The sequence below is a fragment of the Falco cherrug genome, chromosome 18 (genome assembly GCF_023634085.1).
Source record: "Falco cherrug isolate bFalChe1 chromosome 18, bFalChe1.pri, whole genome shotgun sequence".
Classification (NCBI taxonomy): Eukaryota; Metazoa; Chordata; class Aves; order Falconiformes; family Falconidae; genus Falco; species Falco cherrug.
The window spans coordinates 1,374,887-1,398,084 of record NC_073714.1 but is presented as its reverse complement, the minus strand read 5'-3'; the positions used below and the strand labels follow the sequence as shown (position 1 = coordinate 1,398,084).

The 23,198-nt window shown below is 55.9% G+C and overlaps 1 protein-coding gene across 1 annotated transcript; it reads right to left on the bottom strand.

Annotated features, from left to right (window-relative positions):
- Positions 1-544: 544 nt before the first annotated feature.
- Positions 545-19,024, bottom strand: SFRP1 (secreted frizzled related protein 1). Its single transcript, XM_014279068.3, has 3 exons — positions 18,223-19,024; positions 11,883-11,960; positions 545-2,624 (listed from the first exon to the last, which is right to left on the bottom strand). Exons 1-3 carry the CDS (start codon positions 18,746-18,748, stop codon positions 2,302-2,304), a joined length of 927 nt encoding a protein of 308 aa, XP_014134543.2. The 5' UTR covers positions 18,749-19,024; the 3' UTR covers positions 545-2,301.
- Positions 19,025-23,198: the final 4,174 nt, after the last annotated feature.

Below are 23,198 nucleotides of genomic sequence, written 5' to 3'. Positions count from 1 at the left end.
GACATCGTTTCACACTCTGTATTAAGGAAAAGCCACTGCCCTATTCACTTTACCTGCCTCTGGATTCAAGCTCTCAGGCTCAAGATTCACAGGTGGAAATCAGGCTTTCTGAGCAGCAAAGGCTGCCAAGGGCTGAAAACGGCTCTAAGCACATGTGAACTTGCTTGCTCTTTGATCAGATGCTCCCTGTTGAAATGTGTGTTTTTGAAACAGCAAATCCGCAGCCTGGTACACGGTAGGTTTCTAGAGGTGGCCAACAGGATGCCCACCAGCAGCCCGGGTGACAGCATGAAAACCTCAGCCCAGTTAAGGGTTTAAGCATCCCTCTCATGCACAACCAACTCTCCTGCGCTGCTGCTCGCTGCAGGAGGCGAGCGGGAGGGGAGGGGGCAGAGGGCCCCTGCCCCATCCCTACGGGGCTTCGCCGGGCACCGCCACTGCAGGGCTCTAAGATAACCTCAACAGGTCCTGACTCCAGGTCACGACCTGTTTCTGACCAGGCTGGATCTGCCAGCCTTCCCCACCACTTCACCTCATCAATCCGTGATGTTAAAGCCCATGGTTTATTTATTTCTTTAATTCACTGATAAAGCACATTATCTAAAATGATTAATTTTGCAACAAAAAAACGACACTACTACAAATGGTGGTCTAAGACGACCTAGTGGGACTTTCTACGGAGTTCATGTCCTAAATGCATCTCTCTGTTAGCTGTGAAACATCATTCCTCAGTGTGCTTGGCTTCCTCATGGAATTCTTCTACAATCAAGTCTGTGGCTCTGCCCCCATGTGGGGAATAAACAGCACTCCCAAGGTAAAAAATAATTAATTTACCAGCTTTGAGTGGGGTTGGTTTAAACCTCAAAAACGAGGATTTGTTATTTCACTTAACTGCAATACAACAGGATTATCTCATATTGCAAGATATTAATTCTCTTAGAGTAATAGTGATTGATGAGAACATTGAATAGAAGCAGGATAGTATAATTAACGTGGAGCAATATGGGTCTATGGAAAAGAGAACTTGTCCAATTAACAGAATAATTAATTTCAGCTTAGTCGATAGATGTAATCATTTGGATGCAATGTTCTTTGTCTTTCATAAACTATTTCACCTCATATGAACATGACATTTTGATTAGGGAAAAAAACCAACAACCCACAGAACGATACAAAGCCAAGCTGTCACACATCAAACAGACAAAAACCTAGAAACCGATAGGTCCCACAGCAGCCGCAAAGAGGGAAAGGCAGAGATGATGCATTTCCCACGGTGCTCCATAGGGACAAGTCCTTGGCCTTCTGCAATCGGGTACTTTGCCAGCAGCCTGAAGAAACTATAAAAATATCACTGGTAAAATTAGGGAGTGACACAAGCTGGTGGAGCTGGCCACGAGCTATCCCCTGATGGGGAGTCCCGGGCTGCTGGGCTGGCCAGCAAACAGTATGCATTTTCATGTGGCTAAAATGGAATTACACGTCTGGGCACAAGCAGCACCAGCCACACGTGCACAGCAACTCTGCCACGAAAAGGCTGATGCAGGAGGTGTGCGGGTGGGGGGCACTCAGCTGCGCTGGGGGTCCGCGCGAGGCCATCGAACGGGGCTCAGGCAGCTCGGCTTGGTATGGCGGGGGCCGGGGCAGGCGCCCCAGTGACACGTTACAAGAGATGCTGGTACGGGAAGGCTCCCCAGTTCAGCCGATCAAGGTATGGACAAGGCCCCCAGGGTTAAGGCTTAAACTAAGCAGGTTCAGACTACAACGGGATGTTTTTACAGTGAGGGCAATTAGCTATTAGGAGGTTGTAACGGGCTCTCCACTACTCATTTATTAACTTTTATAGTGAGGATGGGATATCCTTCTAACTGGCCGGCTCAGGTTCAAACAGGAATTAATTTAGGGTGATCCTGCAGCTACAAAGACAGGAGTAACATGGTCACAAGGGTCCTTTTTGTAAGCGTGTAATCTTTCGACACCCCTCTGCTTGCCCTCTTTACCTGACAGCTGCTATTTAAGTGAATGTACATATCCATACAGCAACAGGTCTTTGGATATTGCGGATGTACATTGTGTGTGACCTCAGCGACTGTCTGGTGCACGCGCGCCATGCCCGCACGCCTGGGCAATCAGGCAGATGCCGGCAGCAGGGAGGTGGGAGGGCTGGGGTCGGCAAGGAAAGCTCCGAGGACATGAGGGAGGAGGAGGGCTCAGCTCCAGCATCCCCACTGCAGAGAAGCGAGACCGAGCCGCCATGCTGGGCTGCGTGAGGTCCAGGTGGTGGCCCTCCCGCCGCCCACCGCATCACTTGAAGACGGACGGAAACGTTGGGCAGTCAGGAGACTTCATCTTCTTCATGAACTTCTTGAACTCTTTGTTCTTCTTGTCCCACTTGTAGATGGCCGTCAGCAGGTACTGGGTCTTCACCTGGCGGCCCATGATGAGGAAGTAGTGGCCCAGGTTGTCCAGCTGATGGCAGGGACAGTCAGCCCCATTCTTCAGGAACAGCACCAGCTTCTTCAGGTTCTTCTTCCGGATGGGCCCCAGCTTCAGTGCCTTCCTCTTCCGTGGGACAATCATCTTGTCCCCATTCTCCTTCTTCACTTCCTTTATGGTCATCTTAAGAGCTGAAAAACAAGCCAGAGAGAGGGGAAAAACAAAACAACTGCTGAGCAGCCTTTGCTAAGCGAGGCTGAGGGCCACCCGTGTCCCCGCATGGCAGCAATGCCCTGCCCAGCCGCAGATGCCCAGTGACCCACTCCCCCCCCCGGCAGCTTCCCCAGGCAATGACTTGGCTCACCGACCCTCGCACCTGAAGCAGAGCCATCGCTGTGCCCAGGAGTGCATCAAGGTAAAACACTGATCTCTCCGTTTCCCCTGCCCCAGCAAAGCACAATGGGCACTTTCAGTTTGAGAGGGAGGCTGCTGCAGCCAGTGATATGCTCTTTGCTAGCAAAATGTTAGCTGAGTAAACAAGGTGATTTCCCTGCTCTAGGCGCATGGAGAGACTCTTGAAAGGGCTATTTAAAAGGTCAACTTGGCTTCTCAAGCATTTGTTTGCAGTCACTCCCAGCCCTTAGGTGCTTTCGACACAAGTTCCCAAGCACCAAACACCTCCATGTTCCAGCAGCGAAGCCTGGGAGCCGGTGCCAGAGGCAGCCGCACGCCTGCACCTTCCCCACGATAAGGGGAGTTAATTTGATACAACTTCCACGGAAAGTATTTTCCTCTTCGGGTTCAGCATTTTCCCTGAGCTAATCGCAACCAGAATAAAAAATTAAATTAATGTTCCTTTGCCACAACCATGAAAAGGAATTTAGTATACATGGGAAAAATGATGAAAATGTGTTGTACATTAAAGTATCAGTTCTGTGCCATTTGGCTCTGCCTCATTTTTGGGGAAAAGCACATATGGCCAAAAATTACTAACATATTTCCATCATTTGGGAGTTTACTTCAGAGCTGCAGATAAACAGTGCTCCAATAGGTGATTAATTGCCTGCTGTCCCCTCTCATTTGACTCTCGGAGCATGTGCAGTAGACAGCATGCAGAAGCCTCTGGCTCTGGCAGGGAGACAGATCCCCACAGCACTGTTCCTTGAAGTCTTGCTCTGCTGGAACTTGTAGCAATGAACACACATTGCTTTCTGGATGGCAACTCTGCTCACTGTTCCAGACACAAATGGCAGCAGGACAGCACGACGACAATCCCAAGAAGGCAGCAGTGTCTGTATTGCCCTCAGGCTCCCAGCCACTGCACTGGCAACAGAGGCAACAGTGTTTATCTGCCCATGTGCCAGAAACACCTGCTGTGTATGCCAAGAGCCCTGTCATGTTATACTGTTACTGCACGAGAAAGTAATCCAGCACTGGAAACTTAAGTGAAATTTTCATCCCATCTGTTTTCCAAATTCAGGATGTTTGAGGACCTGAAGAGACACACTTTAAGGAGCTAAAGACACTGAATCAGATCAGTTTGCAAATCTGGAAAACGAAGCAAGTAGTTTTCAGGCAGCTCTAAGCTCCATGACGTTAATTGGGCAGCAGCAGCATCCCTCAATGTGAACCTCAATTTCTTCATCCATTCTGACCTTGAACTCTTGCACTAAGCACACTGGTTTCCAGTGCAGGAGGAACAGCATAACACCAGTAATAAGAGGCTTTTTCAAAATGGCTTGTTTGCAAATTGCTTTGCTGTGATTGCTGTAGATCCTTGTTGCTAGAGGAAGAAAACAACCTGGCAGCTAGCAGAGTTGCTGTTCTACTCCAAGTATCACAGTCTACAGAAGACAAAGAGGGTCTGGTAATCCCGTGCCGTGGGAGTGCACAGCAGCAGTTATCTGTTCGCAAGCCAACGATGCAGGTTCAGGGAGCATGGGAGCCACCCAGGTGAACCATAAATCCAGATGTGAACTAAAAACTCATCCAAACCTCACCTGTGCAAAGCAGTACACAGAATCAAGATCAGATAACACCAAGGAAGACCAACAAGGAGGCTGACAAGGGGTGCAAATAGTCTGCGTAGGACTCTGCTCTTCCTAGTAGCTATGCCCTTCTGGTCATCAGCAACACAGGGAGTTTGCAGCGCTACCCAGGCAAAATGCAGCCAAGGACTACTGAGTTTCAGCTGCCTTGCTGTGGACTAAGGAGTCACACAAACAAACCAAACCAAAATTTAAAAAAAAAAAAAAAAAAAAGACATCTGGCTTCCCAGTCCCCCCTTGCTCCCCTACTTGGGCTGTGTTCCTTACGCTCAGACCCGCTTTTGGGGCACAAAAGGCACATTTTGCAGTGGCAGGGCTGGACATGCAGCTCTAACATTTTCCATGCACATCAGGAAAGCATTGTCTGAGGGCACATTTGTTCCCAGCTGCACACCCAGCTCTGAGAGCACACCACCACACAGCAGGAGGCATCCCCTTGGCTTGTGGCTTTTTTAAAACATAAAGGATTTGGCAGGGAGGAACCACTGTGCAACTTGCTGCTGCTGCAGCTCGCCTGGCATCTCCGCCGGCCCTGGGAACACTGCCGCCCCAGCAGCAGGCAGGCAGTGGGGAAAAGGCTGGAGCAGGATGGATTGAGTCTTGGCTCCATGATCTGGCCGAGCCGCCAAAGCAAACAGCTTTCTCCCTGGGAGCCCTGGCCTTTCCTCTCCCTCTGTGTCACGCCAAATCCATCTCAGTGCTGAGTGGAAGAAGAGCCGAAACTGTCCCCGAGACCCCAGGACACGCTTGCTCGCACAGACTAAACCTTCAGCTGTCACTGCCAGGAGGGAGCTGACCCCAGGAAGAGACCTGGAGGGTTATTCATAGCTTGCAAGCGCATGCAGCTCACCCAGCCCAGCAGCTGCAGCCTGCACCACAGCTGCAGGACTGCCCCAGCATTAGCCATAGCACCTGCTGCAGCATCGACCCATGCCACCCCACACGCTGCAGCAGCTCTGCATTGCTGCAGAGGAAGATGCCAGCCGCAAGCCTGTCCTCCCCTTTGCTCTCAAGTGACACGTGTTCCAGCACAACCTCTTATCCCACTCACACTCCCTCACTACATTGCAGGCACATCTCCTCACCCAACACACTCGACATCTTCCACTTTCATCCAAGCTCCTGTCAACTGAAGCATCCACTGTGTTCCTGAAGATGCTGGCTGACACGCTCACAGGGAAAAGCCATTGCTCCCTCCACTGCGAGCTCCCTCAGACAGACAGCAGCCTCCGGGGCTGCAGAGAGACCATGAACCTTCCTGTGCACGGGAGCACCAGTGGGACCAGGAGCCAACTCCCAGCCATACCATGAGAGAGGGGATGGCAGAGCAGCCCCGTCCCCTGCTGCTGGCTGGCTGCAGCCAGGACCAGCCATAAAACCAGGAAAGGTCTTTCCAGACAGGCATTGTGCCCTGGTTTCAACTGGGATGGAGTTAATTTTCCTCCTAGTAGCTGGTACAGTGCTGTGTTTTGGATTTAGGATGGGGCTAACGTTGGTCACTGCTGGTTCAGTTGTTGCTGAGCAGCATTTACACTAAGTCAAGGCCCTTTCAGCTTCTCACCCCACCCCACCAGTGAGCAGGCTGGGGGCACAAGGAGTCGGGAGGGGACACGGCCAGCATGGCTGACCCAAACTGGCCAAAGGGATATTCCACATCCTACGACATCACGCTCAGTGTACAAACTAGGAGGAGAGGTGGCTGGGGGCTGCTGCTCAGGAACTGACTGGGCATCAGCGACTCCATTGTGCATCACTTGTTTTGTATATTCTAATTCTTTTATCATTATTATTTTCGCTTCTGTTTCTTTCCTATTAAACTGTATTTCAACCCACAAATTCCACTTCCTCACCACCACCAACTCTGCTGTCCCACTGTGGGGGGAGAAGCAGCTGTGTGGCATTTACACCAGGACACGTTGTCTCAGCTCTGCTCACGACATCACCAGCACTGCCAAGATGCCGAGACGCAGTGCCAGATCCAGCACAGCACAGCACCAGAACTGCAGCCCCTTGGTGCCACGGCGGGAGGTAAGCAGCATCCCCAGGGACGCTGCGCACCCTGCTGGGACAGCCGTGCCCACAGGGTTGGGGACAGGGACAACCCTCCCTGCCATGAGGGACTGGCCAAGCAGGAGTCTCCCCCTCCTGCAGCGAATGTGCCCTGGGGTGTGCGGTGCTCGGGGCAGAGTGGGCTGCTGCACGGCACCAGGAGAGGTTTTACTTTCACACAATGCGTGGTCCCAAAACATCCTCCCCGAGAGCACTGCTGGTACATCTGCTTGCAGGCAAGTCGTGGCAGGAGACCTCCAGCACATGCCGGCATCCAGCCACCCACTTCAAAGGCTCTTCCCAGCAAACACAGAAGTGAAAGCATTAGTCAGGCTGGGAGGGAAAAGACAAAACACAACAAAGGCAAATTTCAGGATTTAATTCCGGACACAACAGCTCTCAGCTATGCCATTTCCAACAGCAGAAAATTCTCCCAGAGTGCTAAAGCCACACTTGCCCTTGCTCAGCCCTAGCGTTGAAAAGCTGCTGTCTGCCCCTGCACAAGCCACTCAACTAGCACTGCCATGGCTGGGAGAGCCAGCACCGGCACAGACCCTTTCAGCAGACACTGCCCACTGCCACAGCGAGCTGCCAGCAGGAGAATCAGATGTAGCTGAACTGCCCTCAAACAGCACAGAGACTCCTTCAAAGTGCCTGCAGGCACCAGCCGGCAGCTACGGCCAGCTTTCCCCCAGCATCCTTGCTCCTGATGCAACACCGCAGCATCAACCAGCCCTTCCTTCTCCCAAGGCATCGTCCAGCAGGACCAGGAGTGCTGGAGATATAAAAATGTCTTTTTTTATTTCTACTAATACGAAACAGGGTATATGAAAGTGTTTGCTCACTCAGAGTGAAATTACTTTTGGCAGCAGCAGCTCCAAGAGCAGCGAAGGCCCCACAGAGCTGGTCGGGGTCCAGCCTGACAAAGCACAACTCACATTTCATCACTCCAAACAATTCTTATTGATGTCCCTACAGCTCCAACTTCCAGTCCCAGCGTGAGGAAAGAGGAAACGCAGTCTCGCAGGCAAACTGGGAGCACCAACTAAGTGCCGCCCGAGGGCAACGCGCCCTCCTTCCCTGACACCAGCACCAGGGCTCCGGGACCCTCTCTGCCTCTCCAAGGGCTGCTGTACCTGGGTTGGCCACACGCTGTGATGCCCAAGCCCCTGCACCCTGCCCACTGCCCACCACCATGCACCCACCATGACTGTGCCCCACCGGCACCCCCAGTCCCTCTTTTTCAGCACGCAGCAGCCTGGGAGTGGGACGCCATCCCTGCTGTTCTCCTGCCTGCATGGGCAGGGGCCTCACACCGGCACTTCAGGGGCAGGGAAGGGAATATGAGAGAAGGGAAAGCTCTACTGTTCCTTTGGCCTCACTGCTCCTTCCTTTAGAAATCACTCAGGAGGAAACCTGCCAGAAGACACATTAGGGCTGTAACAGGAGAAGGCTGCAGGCAAGGAACTGTCAGTCACGGGATAAAATAAACAGCATGTATTGATTGTACTGCAGTCTCCAGTGCAGTGAGAGAAGCCTGTTCAGCAGGATCCCCTCAGACCCCAGAGAAAGGGCAGAAACAATAAATAAAATCACCAAGAGAAACAGACAGAGGAATGAACTCCAGGGCCAGGCCAGCCTGCACGAGGAGCAAGAAACAAACCCTGGCTGCAGCCCAGGGCAGCTGGGGGAGGCGGCTGTAGGGGCACAGGAGGGCCACCTCGCACTTCATCTTGCAACCCATCGCTGCCCCAGCACACCAGAGCTGCCCCAAAACCTATGCTGCACACCCGGCCCAGCTCCCCAGGCTGGTCCGTGCCCCCGGTGAGGATCCCTGCACCACTCGCTGACACCCCCTGCTCTGCACTCCCACAGCCCCGCTCTAAGCCACAGGCGACACTGCTGCTGCCCACTCCCAGCCCTGGCACCCAGGGAGGCAGGCGTGGAGCAGCACTCGCACAGCCAGAGGTGCAACAGGACCTTGCTGCATACCACAGGGACGGGAGGCTGCTGCTACAGCAAGGAAATGAGCAGCAAACGAGGTAGAATGCTGGGAGCTGCATGCAGAGATGCTGGGTCAAAAATGTTCCCCCCTTCCTAGGGGCACTTGGCTCGTGCTTCCAAGGAGAGAGTCAGGGCAGAGAAGAGAGGAGGCAGCTCCTGCATGCTGCTGAAATAAAGAAAGGAGAAGCTAACCTCCAAGTGCCTCCGGCAGTGCTGACCCAGGTCCCCTCCACCTACAAGCAGGACAGCCACAGTAGCAGGCAGACAGTGCTGAACACTTCGCTGCAGGTACAGGAGCGCACACCACTCCCACAGTGCGGCTATCACACAGCCAGCCCCAGCCAGAGCCATGCGGCCAGCAAGACATGCTGCCACCCCAGAGCTGCATGGCTCTGAGGAGCTGCCAAGCTGCCAGCAGCCCAGCTGGGAGCAGCGATGCCCCAAACCAGCACTGGGAACCCACATTCACCACTGCTCAAACAAATGTCAACCCAGAGTCTTGCTGGCCCACGAGGCTGGCAGGCTCCTGGAACCCCTCTGACCCCCAAGCCATCTCCTGGGCCAGGGAAGAAAGGTCGCTTTTCCTCACAGCCTTCCTGTGTTCACAGCTGGATGCAGCTCTCTTCCTTTGCTGTCCTCGAGACTGGCATCGCTCCCAGGGCCATTACACAGCCACCTCCTGCCCTGGCACGTCTGCATATCAGCGGTGGGCAAAGTGCTCCTTGCATCTTGTCTGTAATGAGCCACCGGGATGCAAGTGAAACCCACAGTAACATTACTGCGGGAATCAGCACAGGACCCACCAACAGCTGCCCTGTGCAGCACACATTAGTTTAAACATTTATTGTATGTGTCTGGCTTTGATGAAGATCTGTAACCTCTCAGCTGCCAGTGTTTACCTTGGTGGATGTGCATGAGAAACCTCAGTCTGAAGGGTTGGGAGTTTATTTTAGTGCCAGATAAACAGCTCTCCTTGAGAAATCACCCCATGACAATAACCCCCCAAGACTAAACAAAGATCCAAGGGCCACGCACTGTGCTTTGAGAAAACTTCCAGAAGTCAATGCCTCCTCTGCTGGCTGCTCTCCACCACTGGGACATCCCGAGGAGCACCCCTGCACTGCCTTCACTTCCAGGGCACAGGCAAGACACAAGTCACATCTCTCCCCTTGCTGCAGCTCCCCAGCTGGCTACAGACCGGGCACGTCTGGAGGCAGCACTACGTGCACGCAGAACCCTCCTGGGTGGCGGAGGGAAAGCACAGTGACAGAAGGAAGAAAACAACAAATGCAGCTGCATGAAGCCTACACCACTGAAAATCCATGCCAGTGAGTTCCCACCACAACCGAGTCTGATGACCTCTGCTGCTCGTGGCGCACAGTAACACTGTCTCTGGCCACTAGCCACAGCCCTACCCAGGATGCCACCTGCCAAGAAATACTTCCATCCTCTACATGCTGTCACCACAAAATTTCCCAATGACCAACTTATTCTGTGGGCAAGCCAATGTCACAAGCCGCTCCACCAAGGCTGTGAATACTTCTGGTTTGGCCTCCTCTTTCCATTGTGTAACTGTCCCAGAGCACGAGGAGAATATTTAGCAGCTTAGGCTGATGACAAGCATGCGGTTAAGCTTGTATTTCCCTCCCCAGCACTTGCCCACCAGCAGGACGCTGCCTTGGGTTGCTCATCGCGCTCCTCCGGGGAGGCGACAGGTATTGCAGTGACCTGTCAGCAAGGGAGCCGCTGCTGCCACCCAGCTGGTGCCCCCCATTCCTCCTGCAGGACAGGGGTCCCTAAGCCCAGAGCCTCTGGGCTGGGGCGATGCCTCTGTGCCACTGCAAACCCAGGCACCGGCCCCTGCCCAAACCAGGTGCACTGGTCCCAGAGGCTGTTCGCTCTCCCCCCGCCAACTGGGAAGTTCTCTCCAGTCTCACCCCATGGACATGGTGGGGCAGAGGCAGCTCCTGTTCATCCCTCATCTCATGCCTGCCCGGGACTGAGCTCAGAACACACCAGCTCACCCGCCTCCGAGTGCTCAGCCCAACAACCGGGCAAGCAGCACCCCCGGCTCCCCAACCACATCGAATCCACGTGTCCACTACCCGATGCAGGCAGAAGTACACACATTCCTGGGAAACTATTACATGGGTGTTCCTGTTGATGCTTTTCCCTGTTAGAAAAAGTCTGTGCTGAACTTAGGACTTTTGGCATACCAAGTCTGCAGGAGAGTTGAGAATTCATTTCCAGCAGAAAGGGTAATACACCAGCATGCAGAGCTGGTTTGGGTTTGCATAGTACACTTTGGCACAGGGCGCATTCAAGTGCTAATCCCCAAGGAATGCACACCTTGTTCAATATGCCTTTAATAACCTTCCGGGAAAGTTACATACACCAGCAAGGATGTCAAAACCAGTTAATTCTGAGTTTGATCTGAGAAAGCTAATATTTTTCTCTGCAATACCTTTTTTTTTTGAAATGAAGTTCTGTTTACCTATGATTGCCTGACTTACTTACTCAGTCCTAATATATTTAGGAGACAGCTTTCAAGTAGCTCTGCATTTTTTAAGCTCACTGCTTGGCCCTAGCTAGAACAAGACTGGCTTTGGGGTTTTACACCTAGACTTGACAAGAGCAGCGTAACTTTTGCTAAAAAGAAACCCAGCAGCACAAGCAGTCAGGAAGGAGGAGGCTGGTTTGCTCCTTCATGATCGCAAGCAGAATAAGGGTCCATGCTATGCATCATTCCTGCAAGCACACATGGGCACAGGAACACCAGGGTTAAGTTATGAACCCCACCGAGCTCACCAAAGAACAGGCACTGCCACCTCTGCTCCATCGCCAGACTCCAGACCAACACCATCTGGCACTCCGCTCGCAGCAGTGGGGCCTCGCAGCCTGCAGCATCGCTGCTTCCACAGGTGAGCCCACGCTCCGGCCTCGTCCCCAGTGGAGCTTCACCAGGCAAGGCAGGAGGGATGCTCAGCTCTGTGGCCAAGGCGATGCAGGAACACAGGCACCGCCGCCAGGACCCTGCCTTCCCGGTCCCGCTGTCCCGGTTCCCGGGTGTGCTCGGCTGCAGGAGCCAGACCCATCCTAGACGCATCCAGTCCCGTCCCGGACACGGCCAGACCCATCCTGTCGCCTGCCTCCGCGCACCGACACTGACATCTAGAGGCACAGTGGCCTTGCCTTGGGGAAGGACAGCAGCTGCCCACGGGTAGTGTGGCCACACTGCTCTTGGAGCGGGCAGGGAAACGCAGTGGTCCAGGATCCGACCCACACAGGAGCCACGCTGCCCTGTGGTCCCCAGGAAAGCCCCCCCATGCCCCCAGTGCTCCTCCTTACCAAACTCGCTGGCACACAGGTGCTCCACGATGGCCTCCGACTTCATCTCATTGTCACAAGGGGGACACACAGTCGTTCCTGGAAAGAGGAGAGAAGAGGTGGTGAGGAGCCAGCTCAAGAAGCACCACAGAGCCAGGCTGCCTGTGCTGTCAGACCACTGCCCTTGAGGGGGGCACATGCCCAGGCACCCTACCATGGGCGTCCCAGGTCCCAGCCCCACAGGATGACAACCTGCCAGGGGTCAGGAGCCATCCACCAGCTCACAGGGCAGCACTGACCACGGGCAGCCTCCTGCCAACCCCGCTGCAGCACTGCCAGTGGCCCCAAGGCCGGGCACAGGCAGGGGCAGGCAGCTGCCAAGAGTGAGAGGACAGCGCTGGCACGGAGAGCAGTTTTCAGGGCCAGGCACTCAGCTGAGGGGAGCTACTCACTGCAGGGCATGGCCCACAGCCCACTGACGTGCCCTTCCCACGGCGTGCCAAGGCAGGCATGCGGTGCCCGAGCCTCGGCATGGCAGGGACACAGTTCCCCAGGGATGGCTCAGGCACCAAGGGGCTGCCCCAGCCAGGAGCTACCCCAGAGCTCAGGGCGGCTCAGGACTGGCACGGCCCAGCTCAGCACAGGTTTCCCCTTGGTGCCAGGGACCACCCTGCAGGCTGCCCAGGCATCGCATGGCAATGCACGCCTCGCCTCCCTCCATCCCACCCTGCCCCAGAGTGGCAGGGGTTGTTGATGGACCCACACATCTCTCCCATGCATTGCCCCCCTCCAGAAGCCACTCCAGCACAGCCCCAAGAACGGACATCTTCTCTTTTTTTGTTTTCAACCCAGCTACACCACAGGCCTGCGGGGGGTGGGGGGAGAGGCGGCATGACATCCTCCTCAGGAGATTTCATCGGGAACCATCATGGGAGGAAAGCTCGCTTCACCCAGAGAACAAAAAAAATCTGTTTCCAGGTTTCTATCTCCAGCCAGAGTGGAGACCACCCAGCAGCACAGACGCAGATTTGTGCTACTGGCGGACAAATTTATTGAGCTGGGAGATGCTGCTTCTGTTCCTGGTCCAGCAGAACAGAGGGCTCTTTCCCACACAAGGGAGTTCCTCTCAGGGACAGTGCTGCAGCAAAACATCTGCTGGTTCCTACATGCAGACAGAGTGCCCACCCCTTCACAGCCATCAGCCAGGCCAGCAAAACCTGCAGCATGGCTGGACAGAAAAAAGCAGAGGGGTCTCCAAAAAAGAGGGGTGCAGAGCGAGAACAGCCGTTGAGGGAGGCACAGCCACGACCCGCGCCAACCACAGAGCTGAGTCTCCTCAGTCACAGACGCCACACAGGGTTTCAGGCAAGACATTTGCTTTCTGTGGCTTGCTCTTCCCCTCTCACCCACCCTCCCCAAATCTGTTCTGTGCCAAATGCTAATCCCTGGGGTCATGCACCACGTCTTTATTAATTACACATGCAGAGCAACTGGCCTTCCAATCACCCTGATGTGCAAGTCACAAGGCAACCTTCCCAGCACCTGACACCTGACTTGGTCCTGCTCCCAGCACTCCATACCTGCAAGAGCCACCATCACGGGGGCAACCTCCCCTTCCAAAAAACTAGCACGCAATTGCCACTTTTACAGTCTTCACATAGAGTGACACAGGCAGAAGACGGCCTTTGGGGACATGATGTCCCCAGCACTTTATTTTTAAAATCATCAGTCAGAATATTTCCATCCAGGCTGCACATTTAATGAGCTCATGATGAGGGAGAGGGGATGCTTGCAGGAGGGTGACAGCCCCAGTGGTCTGTCTCTGCTGCAACGCCAGGAGTTAGTTACTGTGCTGGGGACCACCCTCAGGAGCGAGAGGGGCTACCTGCCACGCATTAGCTCATCTCTGCACATCCCAGTGTGCAAAGCACTTAAATGTGCCTCAGCAGCCAAAGTGTATGCTGAGAGACTGGCCAAGCCTACACGGGCCAAACACCCTAAAAGCCACTGCTGCTTTAAGCAGTCCACCCTAGGAGCTTTCCAGGCAACTAAAGGAAAAAAAACCTCGTTGCTCCCTTGTGAAAACACAAGCTTTGTTTTAGCTGTGTTACAGCAGCCCCTGGGAACGCTCCGGCACACCCGGGATGGCAGGGATCCCTGCCTCGCCAAGGGCCTGGAGCCAGCAGCATCCTGCGCAGGCTGGAGCTGCTGCAGCCAACCTGGGCAGCCCCTCCAGGGGCAGCGCGCCCACCCTGCTCCCCTCCAGCACATGGCGCACCCCTGCCAGCCGCAGCTGGCGCGCCTCTCGCTGCAGAGGGGATGCTGCCCCACAGCCCTGCTGATGCCCAAGCAGGGCAAGCGCTGCCAGCGGTCCAGCACAGCTCCAGCTGCAGCCTCACCCACGCACACATTGCACTGCCGGGCTGCCACAGCCCTGTGCCAGGGTAAAGCCCCTGGCATGCCACCCCATGTCAGGACGACCCCTGTGGCTTGGTGAGCAGCAGCAGGCACCCAGTGCCCAGCCCAGCTGCATGTTGGGCAGCTCCACGAGCAGGGAGCACCCTCCAGCCCGGCCTCCCGCAGCCCTGCTGCAGCATGGCCCTGCCTGCACTGCTGCCCAGGGACACTGTCCCATGCCAAGGGGAAGGGAAACGCTTCTCTCCTATGGGACGCCTTATCACACCAAGTCAGGAACACGAATGCCAGGGGCCCAGTCAGCTCCTGCACAGCTCCACACCCCAGGAAGACTGCTGTTCTGTGGAGCCACAACTATCCCGAAACTGCCTGCTCTCCCACCCCTGCTGAGGCATCACAGCCAACGTCCTCCAGCCCACAGCACCATCCAGCACCTCACCTTCCCCTTCTCGCACAAGCCCAGGCTGAAGGAGCCAACAAGAAGCCCGGCCATGATGCGGGTCCCCGGGCTCAGGCAGCCCCGCTGCAGCAGCCCAGAGGCAGCCACGGCAGCAGGCGCACAGCACCCCGTGGCACAGCCCCCTGCTCCCTAGCTTGCTGCGGTTCGGCTAAGGCCCATTTTCTGCAGATGACAGCTCTGCTCCAAGCACAACCTTAGCCTGCTTCCAGCTCGCTTTTCCCCTGCTGACCATTTGCTAATGCCTGGCTTCAGAGCCAGCTTACTCTAGGGGTAGGAGAAGGAATGTGTAATGCTATATTAATCTGCAACTCCCCTGATGCATCCTGTGGGCCTGCAGGCTTTACCGCCTTGTGCTTAAGCAGAAAGGAATTCAGCAGGTCAGCTCTTTGAGAGGCAGAAACAAATCCCAATTTCGAGGTGTTAATGGGGAAAAAACACTGAAAGGGTTCATTCTTATTAGGGCCCAGAGAAAATGGGGGGACACTGCTGGGTTCTGACCCTCTTTGAATCAACAGGAAACACACCCCAGTGCCCAAGACCAAAGGGGCTCCAGGAGCTGGCGCTGACGGAAAACGTGCGCAAACTGCAGGCAGGGTCTCAAGTGGCAGAGACCCCAGCGGAGGGAAGGACCCGCATGCACCAGGACAAGGGCTGAACCACAGCAGCAGAAGCGCACTCACCTAGAGGCACCCCTCGTCTGCAGCCAAAGCACCCCGGGCACCTCACCGGCTCCAGTCCCTGGCATTGCTCACAAATCTTCTGTGAAGCACGGAAGCAGGAGCACCAGTGCAGGAGACCTGGCTGCGTTGGTTTACATTACACCAGTGGTCATAATTAACTTTGTTTGCTCTGTTCACTCTAAGCTGTTTTGAGGCACGAGCATCCCAGGGCACAGCGTATGTGGCACACGGAGCTTCACCAGCCAAAGGCTATTCATAGGAGAATATGCCACAAACCAGCATTAATGTCATGTAACTGGCACACCTAAGAGCAGCAGGTCCAGCCCAGAAGGCTGCCAGGGGGGCCAGCCTTCTCACCTTGAAGAAGGTGTTTTCTAGCAAGGTGGCCTGTCCCCTCACAGGGAAGTGCCCCAACCAGTGCAATGGGCACAGAGAGCTTGCCCCAACACCTCTGGAGCTGCTGGGGCTCAGCTGCAGCTTGTGCAAGAGTTTCCTCTTGAAACACTTTCAAGCAGCCAGGGGACATGAACACGGCTGCTTGTACCTTCCACTGAACGCTGAAGAGAAGGCACATTTGCACAACAATTTAAAAGACAGATTTTCTGTAAACATTCCTGCAAACAAATTGCTCATTTAAAAGTGCTTGGGACATAGGTTTTGTGAAGCCATTTAGCAGACACTGGTTTATCTGTGTGACTGCAATACTCACCCAGCTCTGATTTACATTCAAAGAACAAGTTCATACACCCTAAAGCCTGTGCAGAACGAGGCCTCTCTGTACCCCAAACAGGACCAGCAACAGACCCACAAAGGACTCAAACCTTATGTAATTCCTTGTAATAAAGTCATTTCAGTGATGCCTGTGAAGGACAGCATGGTACCCAAATACTGGGCTGATGGGCACGTTAGAAGGCCAGTAATGTCCCACCCCAGTGCTGCTGTCAAAACAGATCTGAAAGGTGATCAGAAAGTTCATTGTTAAACTGCACAAGGGAAAACTCAGCAGATGCTGCTCATCTAGAAGACTGTTCCCACGTCTTGGGTCGTTAACATCTCTAAAATGAATGACCAGCAAACAGCTCAAACTCCATTTTGGACCTTGGAAGGGGCAGCTGTACAGCCAGCAGCTCAGACCCACCTGCCCCAGGAGCACGCTTGGCTGCAGGTCCCTGGGGAATAAAAGCAACCTTTGTACCCACATCACAGGACGCGGCTGCGGTCTTGACCAAGGGTCTAGGTTCACACAGGACAGATGATTTTAGAGCCTTCCTGGAAAACAAAGAGTTTCCTCCAGCAATCACTTCAGTAACCTCAAGCCACGGCGAAGAAGCCAGCATAGCTGAGTTGCCATCAGTGCCGTGCAGGGAGAGGCTGGGTCCCTGGGAGCGAGAGCAGCCAAACCTCACCCCCGGCCCGGCACAGGCTTCACACCTCACCTGCCTCTGGATGCCACTGCCAAGACACAGCAGAGGTTTCCTGTACAGCCGTGGCAGGTGTCGAGCCGGTGTCCCTCCCTGCCTGCCCGCAGCGGCCGCCCCATCCCGCTCCAGTCCTGCTCCAGTGCCACTCCAGCTGTCGCTCTTGGGCTCCCTCCACATGCCCCGTGGACGCCCCCAGGGTGTCACCCGTCTGCCGCAGCATGCACTCCCTTCCTGCCGCGTAGCTGAGGGGCTCCCTGAACACAGAGGAGCGGGTAATACTGCATGGTCCCCGGCAGGCTGGACGAGGGCTCCCAGCTGAGCACAGCATAAAGCCTTTGTCTGTAAAGGTAACTGCACACGAGCTGCCACTGCGAAGAGCGACCTTCCCTCCAGGAGAGCTCCGGACACAGTGCGGAAGCCACCGCAACAGCTCAGCCCTACGTGTGGCTCCCCCATCCCTCAGCTCCTCCTGAGCGCCTGCACTCCCCGTGAAATCAGGAGTGCCCATCCCTTCCAATGAAGCTCCAGACACAGGAAAGCATTGCACTCTTTTATAGCCCCCTGCCTTCTCCCTCTACAAACACCCCTCCCACCCACCTTCCAAAGCATTCTGATGCGGAACGCCAAAGTAGTATTTATTTTAAGTCTTCAGCAACAAGCCAGACTCATTGTAACTCACACAAACAATCCAGTCTGGCACCAAACAGATCTGTCAGGCGTAACGGAAACAACCAAGAACCACATCCACTTTCCCCAGTTGTTTCTTGAGAAGCTTCTTGCCCCATCACCAGTGGGCAGCCCACCTGAGAGGGCAGGGCTGGATTTCCACCACACACACAGCCCCCGGCTGTCCAGACTCCAACCGCAGGACTGCGTGGGAAGCCGGGTACCCCCCCCAGGATTACTGTCACTACTTACTCCATTCAGGCAGTGCTTTCTGCCATGCGGGACCACACGTCCTACTGCTGCCGAGAACGGCAGTGAAGGAGTTGTGCTGGGGAGAGAAACGGCTGCCAGGGCGGTGCAGTGCCTGGAGGACGGAGGGTGGAAGCCCTGGTCCATCAGGGGCTGGAGCGCAGCCCTGGCGCCGTGTGGGGGGGTCACAGTGCTGCGCACCCTGCCTGCCCTGGCACTGTCTGCCCCCAGGCTCAGCTCTGAGACAGAGGTGAGGAGCTGGCAGCGTGTCCTGCCTTCCGCGGGACAGGAGCGCCGGCAGAGTGCATGCAGGCTGGAGGAGGGTTGCTGCCAAGAAGCAGAGTTCAGGTGAGCCTCCTCCTGCTGCAAGACCCACGTCAGTCCCACACGGCCCCGCCTGTGCTAACACCTGCCCCACCAGCTCAGAGAAAAGTGCTGGGAGCAAGGCTGCGGTGCTGGTCATGCCTTACCTTTGGGCCTGGAGACCTCGGTGGCGTTGGGGGCCGTCATGGCAATGCAGACATCGTCCTGGGGAAACTGGTCACACTTGAGCATCTCAGGCCAGAAGAAGCCGAAGAACTGCATGACAGGCTCACAGGAGTCACGCACGGCCTCACAGAGCCAACGGCACGGGTAGACCGGCCGGTCCAGGCAGACAGGGGCGAAGAGGGAGCAGAGGAAGACCTGGGTGCCCATGTGGCAGTTCTTGTTGAGCAGCGGCACCCAGCTGCTCGCCTGGTGCTTCACCTCAGCCATGGTCTCGTGGTCCAGCAGGTTGGGCAGCACCATCTTGTCGTAGCCCACACTGTGGCAGAGCCGCAGGTCGGCAGGGATGGCCACACACTGGTGGGGCTTGGCGTAGAAGCGCCCGCCGGGGTAGGGGCCCAGGTCGGACTGGTAGCTGACATAGTCGTACTCGCTGGCCCCGCCGCACGCCAGCAGCCCGGCGGCCAGCGACACCAGCGCCCGCAGCACGGCCCCCCGCCTGCCACCCATCGCCGCAACCACCGACGGTGGCCCCGACGGCGCCGACCGCCGCTCCCCGCCCGACGTCCGCTGCCGGCGGCCGCGCCGGGGACCTCCCCCGCGCCCCCCGCCGATGCGCCCTGCTCGGGGCCCCCACCTCCGCCCGGGGCGCCGACTCGCTGCCCCTCCGTTCGATGCCCGCCGCCGGCAGCCCACCCACCCCCGTGGGGCGCCCGCAGCCGCCGCTGCCCCGCCGAGCCGAGCTGCCCGCTCCCGCCGCCACTCCGGCCCCGGCCCCGGTCTGGCCGCGCCGCGCCGCGCCGCGGGTTTGTGAGCCCCCGGCAGCCAATCAGGGCGGCGCCGCCCGCCGCGCGCTGGCCCTCCGGTGTCAATCAGCGGCCCCGGGAGCCAATCCCGCCCTGCCCTGGCCCGGCCCGCCCCGCTCGGCCCGGCCCGGCCCCGACGGCGCCGCGCCTCCGCGTCCGGCGGGGAGCACCGCGGCGGGCACCGGGAGGGCAGCGGCTGCCCCGCAGGCTGCGGCGCGGCTCCGACGGCCCCGGCGCCCGAGCGGGCGCTTCTCCGCGCCACCTGCAGCGCGGGCTGCAGGCCGGAGGGAGGCGCCGCGCAGCCCTGGCCCCCCGGGGCGCCGGAACGGTGCCGTGGGCGACTAGCCGGGGCTCGGGGGCAACGGGAGACCCCGGGCGTGGGCGGGTGAGGGTCGCCCTGCGCGGCTGGTTCCCTCGTGGGCGGCCCGAGCGCCGCGGGGCCGCGGCAGGGAGCGCGCCCGAGGCGGAGCAGCTCGGCGAGAGCCAGGCGCTCCTGGGAAACTTTTGCAAGGCTGCAGATGTTTCTGAGAACCTGAACTGGGCCGCGCAGACCTCATTTCCCTGTGGACAAATTCCAACAAAAACTGTGGTATTTGCAAAAAAAAAAAAAAAACAAACAACAAAACCCACCAAAAAAAAAAACCACCACCAAAAAAAACCCAACCAAAAAAAATACAAACCCCGGAGAAAGAAAGAGTTGGTCTGTTTCTTAAAGAGGTATCACGCCTGGGAAACCTGGCTCCAGTCCTAAGGGAAGCAGAAGCTGTGCAACAGCAGCATCCACTGTTCCCTCAGCAGCAGTGCCAGTCCCTCACCACCCTCTGCAAGTAAAGGGCACGTGTAAAGCAGGGCAGCAGTGCTGCCTGCCATGGGTCCAGAGCTTCGTGCAGCGACTGGCACCTTCTCGCAGCGGGAGCCACACCACAGCAAGCCTAGCAGCTTGCAGCACAGCTGTACATCCCGCTCGGAGACAAAGCAGGAGATGCTTGGCACAGCACAGCCCTGCTGGGGAGACGACTCGAGTGTGCCCATGGGCAGGCACAGAGTGCTGCGCTCCCGAGGGCCTGCAAAGACTCGGTGCCCTCCAAAGCCAGGAGCTGGACATGTTGGAGATGGTGGCTGTGAACCTACCCAGGCGCCAGCGTGGGCGTGCAGTCCTACGGGTGCTCGACGGGCAGAGCAGGGCACCCCTTGCACAAGCCAGGCAGAAGGAGCTGTCTCAGTCCTCGTGCCACAAGATGTGGCCGTTGGGCAGCTCTGAGCCCCAGTGCCCACATGCCCTCGTCCACTGGAGCTCTCCTGCGCTCCCTCCTCTGGGCTCACACAAAGCTCCCGTTACTGCTGCAGCCTTTTGCTTAAACAGCTTGAGCTATTTAATACAGGAACTACACCTCATTGAGAGGTAAATGGAAGAGGCTCTGCAGCCTGGAAGCTTGAAAGAGCCACTTTCACCTGAGGGCCAACAGAAGAGAGAAGCCAGTTAGCACCGCTAATGAAGTGGAGAATTCAGCAGTAAACAAGAGAAATCTTTGCCATGAGGTGCCAGTAGCTCAGTGAGAGGCAATTGGATGGAGCAGGACCTCTGCTGCTGCTTGGGCTCAGGAAATGGTAGCAAAGCACTGATCACCGTTTGCACCAAGAAACAGCTGCAAAATGGACTTCTCAGCCTGGGAAATTCTGACAGTCTAGCATTTGCTTTTACCAAAATCAGTTTAGAAACACAGAAATACCTTATTTTGAGAATGTAGAAAATACTGTAGTGCCCTAGTAGCATGCTCTAGTATGGTACACGGAACAGGGCACTGATCTGCTCGAGGGCCGTTTGGCCACATTTCTCTCAAGAATCTGTATTTGCACCCAAGTGCTACATCCTCAGGTATGAGTCTCTGGTCCAGAACGTGACCCCTGCTCATCTTGAGCCCCCAGAACCAAATTGGGCAAGTAACTCCATTTTCAATTGCAAGATCATAAGAAAGTCTCAGAGCCTCTCCATTTCCAGCATGGCAATGGGCATGATTTACTTGGCAGTGCTGTAATCCTTCTGTTCCAGGCTGACTAGTGTGATGTGTGATAGAAACATCATAGGTGAGCAGGCAAGATGAGGATTTAGGAGAGAAACTCCTGTTAGAAAGCTGGGGAGCTCTCTGAAGGCAACAGCAGTTAACACTGCGATAAAACTACAGTCAGGATTCTGGTTATGCCCAGCTCAGCAAACACCACGTGGAACACGGTAAATGTCCCGTCGTGGTCATTTTAGAGATGTGTGCCACCGCACACCTGCAGCATCCCACACTGATTACTGGACTGGCTGCAAGCCTGGACACACTGTACAGTCATCGCACAGCTCGAAGGGTTGCCCGCCACAGCTCAGCGCTCTTGATCCAAGCAGGCAAGCCTCAAGACAGCATGCCTTTGCTGCCAAATCCATCCACATCCAAAGCCTGGGCAGTTCTTGAACTTGGCCCAGGGAAGGTCTTTGCTGGTTCTCTTCTCTTCTGTATCCGATACCCACAGTCACAGCAGAAGTGCCTGAATGGGAATCCAAGAGTGACCTGTAAACTGAAATACAATTGCCCAGCACATACAATTGCCCAGCAAACTGTTTTTATTTAAAAAAAAAAAAAAAAAAAAAAAGAGAGGAGGAAAATAAAAAGGAAAAAAACCAATAGTTCTGGTCTAGACCACTAAATTGCTTAATACACAGTATTATAAGGCCTCTTATAATAGCAGCTGCCCAAGAAGGGCTGCTCTTCCAACAAACCCCTTCCAAACTGAGCATTAACTTTTCTGAGTGAAGCCTGTGCAGCGGTTCCATTCATAATTACGTAGCCCACTGCTTCTTAAATCTCTGCATAGTCTCTAATGTCATCATTTAGCTTTGCTTTATAGCCATTTATTGCTTCCTCTCCCACAGGGGCTAACATATTCTCATTGAATAATGAGATGCTTTGCAACACGCACAATTTCGGCTATCCCCAGTCCTCTCCTACCCTTTGAAAGGCCCAGCCCAATTAACTGTGCTTATTTCTGGCTCCATTGTTCACCCCCACAGCCTGCGGGACCAGGTGCTCTGCCCCTCACCGCAGCCTCCTCCACTCACCATGGCTGCTCTCCTCCACACCCACCTGCAGCAGGCATCTGGTGCCGAAAGGACGAAGGGATGGCTGGAGGCATGGCTGGAGGCTGACGTGCCCCTGCGCCACGACCACCTGCCTCGGCTGCCCCCCGCAGTGCCCCCCCCCGGCCCCTTCCCAGCCTGCCTGGCTGCATTGCCCACCAGTCAGCACGCGGGGCTGGCAGGGCATGCTCTGCCCTGGCTGCTAGCACTGGAATGCGTGTTTCCCTCCATGCTGCCCCAGGGAAACAGGCATGGGATAATAGAATATATTAGCCCTGAGCCCATTCAGCCCTGGGCTCTTTACAAACAATGCCTGCTAACTGAGCTGATTTTTGCCAAATGACTGGCTTTCTTGCATGAGCAGCAAAGTGGAGCCCCCAAACAGTCCCGTGCAACAATCGGGCAAGCACTATCGCACATGGCCCATTGTTTTATGGCTGTGTTTGAGGGCATGGAGGAGTCATGGCCTTGCCTGCCCTGGCATTTCTTCCCCAGTTTCCCAGTGCTGCGCTAGCCCCATCTCAGCTCCAACAGAGGCAGCAGTGATGGGGAGGTGAGACCAGCCGTCCACAGGCATCTGCTGTCCCTGCCATGAGCAGGGCAACACGAAAACCGCCAGCAGCCGCCCTGCGCCAGGGCTGGCACTGCCGCTCGGTGCCCATGCCCTGCCTAGGAGAGGACGGAAAGTGCCGGTGTGGCAGGGTCAGCCCTCCCACCACGTTCCCACACAGGAAGCCCCCATGCCAGCCCTGCAGCAGGACGGCTCCTGGACACCCCCCAGGGAATATTTGCTTTAGATTAGACACCCCCTCGGCCAGCTGACAGATGATAGCCCCTGCCAGGGTCAGCCTGCTGAGGAGGATGTTAGTTTTGCTGTGTTTGCTTTCTGGTTTTCTCAGCAGATAGCTCCGAGGTTCAAATAACAGTGATGCAGCCAGGAACGCTCCCTCGCCCCACAACACGAAAATCTGCAGAGGGAGGTTTTGCACCTGTGGCCTGTGGCGACCCGCTCCACTGCACTGGCATGGTGCCCAAC

Bases quoted from the DNA above. Each gene is read 5' to 3' on its own strand.
- SFRP1 (XM_014279068.3), bottom strand. From the start codon at position 18,748: ATGGGTGGCAGGCGGGGGGCCGTGCTGCGGGCGCTGGTGTCGCTGGCC. The intron at 11,961-18,222 runs GTAAGGCATGAC...TCCTCTTTCCAG, and splicing joins CGAGGTCTCCAGGCCCAAAG to GAACGACTGTGTGTCCCCCT. The intron at 2,625-11,882 runs GTAAGGAGGAGC...CTTGTTTTTCAG, and splicing joins CCTGTGTGCCAGCGAGTTTG to CTCTTAAGATGACCATAAAG.